At 45.4% G+C, this 8,683-nt stretch overlaps 2 protein-coding genes and 1 long non-coding RNA gene across 5 annotated transcripts in view; 2 read left to right on the forward strand and 1 right to left on the reverse strand.

The window, feature by feature from the left end:
• The first annotated feature begins 226 nt into the window (after nt 1–226).
• On the forward strand, nt 227–4,054 carry mettl14 (methyltransferase 14, N6-adenosine-methyltransferase non-catalytic subunit). The gene is made up of 11 exons (XM_084688035.1): nt 227–437; nt 707–795; nt 1,234–1,321; nt 1,411–1,488; nt 1,613–1,700; nt 2,017–2,107; nt 2,245–2,386; nt 2,505–2,597; nt 2,962–3,078; nt 3,252–3,462; nt 3,615–4,054. The coding sequence occupies exons 1-11, from the start codon at nt 372–374 to the stop codon at nt 3,923–3,925; spliced, it is 1,374 nt and encodes a 457-aa protein (XP_084544161.1). The 5' UTR covers nt 227–371; the 3' UTR covers nt 3,926–4,054.
• A 940-nt stretch (nt 4,055–4,994) lies between these two features.
• On the forward strand, nt 4,995–5,724 carry LOC146236511 (uncharacterized). Its single transcript, XR_014741051.1, has 2 exons — nt 4,995–5,328; nt 5,538–5,724. It is a non-coding gene; the product is annotated as an uncharacterized LOC146236511 (long non-coding RNA).
• Nucleotides 5,725–6,063: 339 nt separating this feature from the next.
• The window catches only part of slit2 (slit homolog 2 (Drosophila)), a 69,071-nt gene continuing 66,451 nt past the window's right edge, over nt 6,064–8,683 (reverse strand). For all 3 annotated transcript variants that reach the window (XM_084686383.1, XM_084686384.1, XM_084686382.1), the window contains one exon: nt 6,064–7,941. In XM_084686383.1, coding sequence (XP_084542509.1) covers nt 7,679–7,941 — 263 coding nt within the window. In that variant the 3' untranslated portion in view covers nt 6,064–7,678. The remainder of the gene's footprint in view (nt 7,942–8,683) is intronic.

An 8,683-nucleotide genomic window follows, 5' to 3' on the forward strand; every position in this document is an offset into this window, starting at 1 on the left:
GGCTGAAATTGTAATGAGTAAATAAAAAGTGGAAAAGTACAAAGTAATATTAGAAAATAAAAAGTAAAATTAGAGCAAGAGAGAAAGAAAATATAGAGAAATTAACCGAGATTAAACTGCAACCCACAGAGGATATTACTGAGACGTGTTCTGCTATTGGACAAAACATTGTAACGCGTAATCTATTTGTCACGGCGTTGGCGGGGTTGTAAGTAAGTATACGTCATCAAGCGGCGACTTGCACCTCTGCAAGAAAAGGCTGCATATGCAAGACGATATGCAAGACATTGCTACTGTAAAAGAACAATCGTTAAGTAGCTAGAAATTAATTACAAAAAAAACTGACTAAAGTGAAATAACACGTTTTAGGTATGAACAGTCGACTGCAAGAGATTCGTGAGCGGCAAAAGCTCAGACGGCAGCTTCTGGCTCAACAGGTACTAGTATTACTAGGGTTTCTAGCCGCATGAACTAGCAAACAGTGTAGCTGGCATAACTATACCGCCTCCCTGCCTAGCTAACTTTGATTTTTCTTAAATAGTATAAATTATTAGTTATTACCTAGCAAGTAGATAGCATTAGCATACTGCGTATATGTGTTATCCCTAACTAACGCTACTTGTTGTTAGAGCTAACGCTATCCCTAGCATTAGCATACCGCCTAGCTTACTATTTTGTATTGAACCATAATTTCTTCTTTACGTAGTTGGGAGCGGAGAGTGCAGACAGTATCGGCGCCGTTCTCAACAGTAAAGACGAGCTCAAGGAAATTGAGGAAAACCGAGAGACATGCAGGTAACAGGCGAATTACACGAAAGCTGCTGGGTGTGCTTATACAGCGGATAGCCTATACTCCACTCGTACACATTGTGCACGGTTTGCACTAGGCATGCCATTGACTAATGTTAACCACTTTTGTGTTAAGTATCGTGCCAATAAATGTGGATCTAGTGCTTGCTATTGTACAATGTAATTAATATAATTAGGCCTAAAAGACTCGTTCATCCCAAGTGCATTTCTTATGCTCAATAGTAGATAGCTCTTTGGCTGCCTTTCTTATACCATTTGCTTACTTGTCCATATGTACTTCAACTCCCCAATCTCCATTTTCCGGTACTTTGTGATTGTGTGTTGATGTCATTATGTGAATCCGAGCTGCAAAACCATTTCCCCCTAGTAGTGGGACAGTAAAGAGAACCTTGAACCTTAATTGTTCCTGGAATTTCTTTACAGGGCCTCATTCCAGACACTGGCCTCAACCTCTAAACGGAAGACTCCGACAGAGGGAGAGGACACGGAGGAGGATGTAGAGGAGCAGAAGGTACACACACACACACACACATACACACACTTAAATTGAACCCCGCTGATAAGATGGTGACTGGTTCCATTGTGTGTGTGTGTCTGTAGGATGAAGTGGAGGTGCTACAGACAGATGATGGTAACCCATATGAAGAGGTGTACAAGGACTCCAGTACCTTCCTTAAGGTAAGCCATCCTCCCATCCATCCATAAACACATTTGTGGGGAGGATCTTTTCTCCTTCCAGTTCTCTCTTCAGAACCATCTCTGTTGATGATGTGAGGCTTAACGTCGTTTGTTGTCTTGTCAGGGTACCCAGAGTCTTAACCCACACAATGACTACTGCCAGCACTTTGTGGATACGGGACATAGACCCCAAAACTTCATCAGAGATGTTGGTAAGTGCGGGTGTGGAGAAAGAAAGCGAAGTCACACTGTTTATTTATCATGTATTTTATTGCTACTAACAAACACTTCACATGGACATATTAACCTCAGTAATAAAATCCAACCTTAAAATAACTAGAGGATATTGTTTTCACGTTTGTGCTTCAATACAATTTCCATTTAACATATTGTTTAAGTTAATGTACATTTGAAAAAGACAAATGTTGGCATGTGTTTGTTAACTTTTATTGGCAACATTTTGGCTATGAAAATTCCTGTGTAAATGTCTCATCTATTTGCAATTGTGTGTGTGTTGTCCCTGCCCAGGTCTGGCTGACAGGTTTGAGGAGTATCCTAAACTCAGAGAGCTGATCAGACTGAAGGACGAGCTCATCTCCACCACCAACACCCCCCCTATGTAAGCTCAATCACTGACCACCCCTTACACACCAACACCCCCCTATGTAAGCTCATTCACTGACCACCCCTTACACACACACACACACACACACGCACACACAGTCCCCATCTAATGAGCATGTCCTGTGTGTGCAGGTACCTGCAGGCGGAGCCGGAGCACTTTGACCTGCGGGAGCTCAAGTGTAAGTTTGACGTGATCCTGCTGGAGCCTCCTCTGGAGGAGTACTACAGAGAGTCAGGCATCAGCCACACGGAGCGCTTCTGGAACTGGGACGATGCAAGTACCACACCCCTTCACCCCACGCTGTGTGTGTGTGTGTGTGTGTGTGTGTGTGTCACTGCACGTGTCCAATTCAGAGAGTGTGTGTGTGTTGACTCTTTCTCCCTCTCTGTAGATCATGAAGTTGGAGATTGAGGAGATTTCGGCGCTGCGTTCCTTCGTGTTCCTCTGGTGTGGGTCTGGAGAGGGACTGGACCTGGGCAGGATGGTGAGCACACCAACCTCAGCGCTGTACATGTGCTGGTGTTGTTATGTTCTTAGCATCATGTTATTACCATGACCTTGAAGCTAGCCAACTGTTTTTCCAGTTATTGTTTGTAACACTTCAGACAAAAATGTACTCACTTCAGTCTTGAAATCCAAACTCATTGGGGCTACATGCAGTTAATTGTAATTCTACTGAATTCTCACTAGATGGGGCTGTTTTTCTGTGTTTTAGCACATTCACAAAAGACAGGGACACAATCATTTTTTCGATCAAAAATCGGGTATGAAAAAGTCTTTTTGAAAATAGGATGGAAATGTTAGTGAACAAAGTGCCCATGAAGCCCTGCCTGCTCCCTGTGTCCCAGTGTCTGAGGAAGTGGGGCTTCAGGCGCTGTGAGGACATCTGCTGGATAAAGACCAACAAGAACAACCCAGGCAAGACCAAGACTCTGGACCCCAAAGCAGTGTTCCAGAGGACCAAGGTACAACCTGCAGCTGGCTGGGTCTCCTCACCAAACACACCCACATCTCTCCAACCATGTGGGCTTTTCTTCACCAGCCATACTTTTTTACACTGTACCCTTCCTCCTCTCGACCCCTCCACGATGCCCCTGCCCCTCTTCCCCGTCCTCCTCCTCCTCTCTCCCCCTGACAGGAGCACTGTCTGATGGGCATCAAGGGCACGGTGCGGCGCAGCACGGACGGAGACTTCATCCACGCCAACGTGGACATCGACCTGATCATCACCGAGGAGCCCGAGATGGGCAACGTGGAGAAGCCCGTGGAGATCTTCCACATCATCGAGCATTTCTGTCTGGGCCGCCGGCGGCTGCACCTGTTTGGGCGAGACTCCACCATCAGACCAGGTAAGGGGGTTGAACGATGATGAGGAGGGGGGGCAGGCGGGCAGGCAGGAATGGCTGGAAGTTGTGGACTACTCCTCACTGCGTGTCTTAATATAATGTATATATGAACCCTCTGCTCTCCATGCTCTCCTCCTCCCCCTGTCTCCCCCCAGGCTGGCTGACGGTGGGCCCCACTCTGACCAACAGCAACTTCAACCCCGAGGCCTACGCCTCCCACTTCTCCATCCCCGAGTCCCACCTGTCCGGCTGCACCGAGGAGATCGAGAGGCTCCGCCCCAAGTCCCCGCCCGCCAAACTCAAGGGGGAGGGCCGCGGGGGCGGGGCGTCTCGTGGGGGGCGAGGCGGGCCTAACGCGGGCAGGGGTGGCGACCGCGGCAGGGAGAGGAACAGGCCCAACTTCCGAGGGGACAGGGGGGGCTTCAGAGGCAGAGGGGGGCCACACAGGGGGTTTCCGCCCCGCTAGTGAGGGCAGAGTGAGGATCCTCACCAGAAGAAGCATTCTTATGTTGAGGAGGGAACAATGAGGGAGATTGTTGCCAACAGTTTGAAACAGTCTGTGATGTATTTTCCAATTAAATACTTTGTTTTTGTAGTGTGTGTCATGCTCAGTGCTACATAGTGATTCAGGGTTCCCGCGGGGTCTTAAAAAGTCTAAAATTTTGAACTTTAAATTCAAGGCCTTAAAACCTCTTAAAAACGGACAGATTTTTATCCGAGGTCTTAAATGTCATTTAGTAGTTTAAAAATGTTTCACCTTCGTTCATTTACATAAACGCTGGCTGCAGAAACTTATTACAAAGTAGCAAAAAGTATTGAGTCGTAGCCTACAAAGCGGAGCTGTAGAGTCCAGGGTTTGAATTACGGTGGGTTTGACCCCCTAATGAAGAGGTCAAAACAACAGGTCGGGGGGATAGATACATTTGTATATCGTTCTTACCTGTAATCGTAAATATTACTGTATGCCCTGGAGAAGAAGCTGACCCCCCCCCCGATTATCATTGTATAATTCTCACTCTCTTTCTAACCAAACTAAACTAAAAAATAATCTTCCTGAGATTAACAAGCGTTTGGTGGAGAGACGATATTTATGAGACTATGTGAAGGTGAAGTCCCACATCTCTCATGACCACAATGTAACAAGTTAAAATAAACAATTTAACATTTGGATTTGAACCCACTGAGCTAACGGCAAGGCCTACTCCTACCCAGTGAGTTAACAGGGGATCCCTGCTTTCTTCTGGTTTTCTGACACTCCAACTCTGCAGGTTGTTACAACTAGATAGTTCAATGTCAAATTTAAATGTCGAGTGGAGATTGATACGATCCCTGATAGCTCAGTGGTTAAGAATGTGGGCTACTGTTAGAGGGGTCTTTTGTTCAAAATCTGGCTGAAGGATCTTCTTGCAGCTCAATTTTTGCTCTTCGATTTATAAATAAAACTCGACTTATAAAACTGATAAAAGGTACATTTCATTTTAGACTCCTGTGGCCGCAGCGCACTCCCTGACTGTCCAGGTCCCCTCTCCCAACTGTCTTTCCTGGTGGTACAGTTGGCTAACTGGAAAGACAGTTGGGAGAGGGGATCAGGACAGTCGAGTGTGCTGCGCTTACAGGGATCAAGGCCCACAGATGTGTTGGGAATTCTGAAAAAAGATTTGTTCAGAATTTCTTTCATTTTAATATTCTTTTGGTAATAGCTTTTTTTTTTTTTTTTTAAAGGTCTCTTCAATTTGACTTACTGAAACCTGCAGGAACCCTGTGATTATACAGAAGAGAAGTCTAGAACGAGACTGCAGGCATTGCTTGCTTTCTGTTGGAGATCTAGTCAACTCTACAAATGTATACAGTCTCTTTAAACAAAACAATGTAGGTATATAATCAGTCAAGAGTTGGGAGAATAGGCATAAAGAATTTTTTTGGGGAACAGACAATTGAACGTGGCGTAGAGAATTTCTACAAAAAGGGATACAAGTATCATCATTGCTCTGCTCCTCCACATTAACTTCTCTCCTATCCTTGCTGCCTATCCTCTGTTCAATATCACTACTTTCCAACTTTTTCAATCTTTCCTTCAGTTTGGATCCACTTAACTCCTTGCCTGCCCACACACTTTCCCTGTAAAACTCCAGCCTGTTGAAGTGATAAACCCCTGCTGAGGAGGAAGGGAGCAATTTTTCTAAAAGCAATTCAATAGCATGTTTGTTGACAGCATATTTTCAAAATAAAAACGCTGATCACGTCCAGGGCTTAAACCAACGATAACCTTGGAATCACAACATGTTCTTGACTCCCATGCCACTTCTCCACTCTGAAAGGAAGTCAAAGCAGAGTTACGACAGGACTTTCCCATCGTTTCCCACCACTAGATGGCACTATTGACCTGCAGAATCCCAAGGCTTTCATTCATTGGTCTTTCTCCGCTTCTTTTTGTTCCTCTGAGAAGTTGGGTTTCCAGATCATGCCCTGCTGGATACAAGTTACCTATACACCCTACATTGAAATTTCCTCGCTTAGTATCCCTTACACAACCAAACTGCTAATTGTTATAGGACTGACTAACTGATTTTTTTTAACAACTTAATGCAAAAAATGTGAGAGACGTGAGGTAAATATTGTGTTTAATTAACAAATATCAGTCAGGAAACTGACATTAGTCTGGGGACGAGGAGGAGGGGAAGTAATTTAAAGCACAATGCACAAGAGGGTGGGGAGGGGGGGGGGCATATTGATCTATTACACAAGGCGACCCTCACTGCAGGAGCCTGGGAGTTTTCTAACATACAGATCAGGATCCAAGTCTAAGATACAAAACATAGCAGCAACATGTTAACATTGTAGACAAGGGGCTAACAAAGTAGTTTCATTAATTAGAAAAGTCACAGTATTTTTTGTTTACGCATAAATTTGTTAAAAAGGTAAAAACAGCTCTAAGTAGTATCTGCTAGGGTCGATGCTATACTCAACGTGTTTCTTAGTGACATAAGCACGTACGCAGGGAAATTACTTATACATTTACACTCTAATATAAAGACCTTCTTATTGGCACAGTACAAACTCTCAGGAAAAAAGCGACAAAAAATATACAATGTCTTCACGTCACATTTGCAGATTAAAATGTAACTCATGTTTCCGGCAAAACACAATAGTTTTTCAGTGGTCAAAAAACTCAAAACAAAAAAAACAACTTATCTTAGGCAACTGAAAAAAGGACAACCATATGTTAGTCAATCTATCGCGACTGATTATGTCTTTAATACAAAAATATGAGAACAAATATAAATTAATATATATTAAAGGAATCAGGCAGATAAACGTGGGAGATCTACTCAATAAGCACAGGTATTTATTAAACTATAAATACTTGTCATTGATGAAGGAGCCGGGCAGAGAATGACAGGTAATGTTTAACCTGATCACTAATATCAATCAATACTAATCATTAACTCTTCTTCTACAGGTGTGTGTGTGTGTATGTGTGCTTAAGTTTGTCTGGTGTGTGTGCACGTGTGGTGTGTGTCTGTGAATGTGACACAGTCTCTTAGCGGTCTTGTGTGCGAGGGTAATCCAGACTTTCACCCCCCTATACCTCAATGCAGCGTAAGTTTGTGCATCTGTGGTGTTACAGTTTAGATAAGTCCTAAAAACACACACACACAGGATACAGGAAGTAGTCTACAGGAAGTGGTCATCCATCACTGACCTGTCAGTCTATGTGGGAAGAGTAAAGTCGCACACCTTTAGAATCATGGCAAAAAAAAGAAGATAGGAAAAAAGTCAACTCGTTTTTTTGTCTTTTTCTCCGCTTCATAATAAAAAATAAGTCAGTTTTTTGTATTTTACAATATAATTCAACATCCCCACCAAGGAAGCATAGATCAGTCCAGAACTGGCAATAACTTTTTTCTAGATGTTTCTCTGTTTTCTGTTGTGACTTTTTCAAGTGGGGTCACAGAAATACGGAGGGATGGACAGGGTGGAAGGAGGTAAGGAGGGAGTGGGTGGCTTTGTGATGCGGCATTTGGACGGAGTGTGGGGACTGAGGGCTGTGTGGGGGGGGGGGGGGGGGAGGGGGAGTGACTAAAAGCAATGAACCCAACCCACCCCATAAAACGGGAAAAAAATCACCAAGGTTCAACTTCAAAACAAGGAGGGCAGGGGTAGAGGGGGTTGTATCTAGCTTTTCTTTCTTTTTTTATTTTCTTTTTCTTTCTTTTCTTTACAAGGAAGGACACTGCGTGCAGCCACACTTCACCACCTTCTCCACCTCCTGGACAAAAGAAGAGCCGTCGGTGCACTGAAAAGTGTATTTCCTGCGTTTGCTCCTCAGGGGCGTGCAGCAGGACCCCTCCGGGCCCCCTGACCCCCCAGGGCAGCGGCCCCTGCACACTAGGCGGGAGACCTTCTCCTGGGTTTGGCACGCGGCGTAGCCCTGCTGTCTGTGGTAGACATCTCGGATCCGTTCCCCTCGGCAGGCCACCTCTGGTGTGCGTGTGGAGGGGTCGGAGGGAGAGGGAGGGAATAGGATGGAGAGAGAGGGGGATGGAGAGAGAGGGGGATGGAGAGAGAGGGAGATGGGGAGAGAGGGGGATGGGGAGAGAGGGGGATGGAGAGAGAGGGGGATGGAGAGAGAGGGGGATGGGGAGAGAGGGGGATGGAGAGAGAGGGGGATGGAGAGAGAGGGGGATGGGGAGAGAGGGGGATGGAGAGAGAGGGGGATGGGGAGAGAGGGACACTTGAGTTCCAGAGTTTGATTTAGGACAACAGGTATATTGTCAACAAAAGGAAGGACATTAAAGCAGAAGGGGGATGTACAGGTTTGACGCAGGGAAAGATGGAGGGACAAACAGATGTTGTAGGAGTCAGTAAAGCGAAAGACGGAAGAAGCGAGGTAAGTCGGATGAAAGGATGGAAGACAGGAGAGGAAGTGATTGTAATACAAGCAGGGAAGGGTTCATGGAGGACAAAGCCGGCATGGACACATTGACAGGCTGGAGAGACGCCGTTCCTGCTTGATGAACGAGGACAAGACAATGCTGCCATAGTGGACAAAACGGAGGGAAAGAATGAGCCAGAAAAGGAGAGAGACAGACAGAGAGAGAGAGAGATCTCACCTGCGTGACCCCCCTTGTGGGGTTGAAAGAGGACTCAGAGGCTGTCAGAGGTTGCAGAGAGAGGAGGGGGTTAGAGCAGGAGACACAGAGCACAGCCAGTTAGAGAGAAG

The sequence above is a fragment of the Hypomesus nipponensis genome, chromosome 22 (genome assembly GCF_054491055.1).
Source record: "Hypomesus nipponensis isolate SF chromosome 22, ASM5449105v1, whole genome shotgun sequence".
Classification (NCBI taxonomy): Eukaryota; Metazoa; Chordata; class Actinopteri; order Osmeriformes; family Osmeridae; genus Hypomesus; species Hypomesus nipponensis.

Bases quoted from the DNA above. Each gene is read 5' to 3' on its own strand.
- mettl14 (XM_084688035.1), top strand. From the start codon at position 372: ATGAACAGTCGACTGCAAGAGATTCGTGAGCGGCAAAAGCTCAGACGG. The intron at 438-706 runs GTACTAGTATTA...TTCTTTACGTAG, and splicing joins GGCAGCTTCTGGCTCAACAG to TTGGGAGCGGAGAGTGCAGA. The intron at 2,598-2,961 runs GTGAGCACACCA...CCTGTGTCCCAG, and splicing joins GACTGGACCTGGGCAGGATG to TGTCTGAGGAAGTGGGGCTT.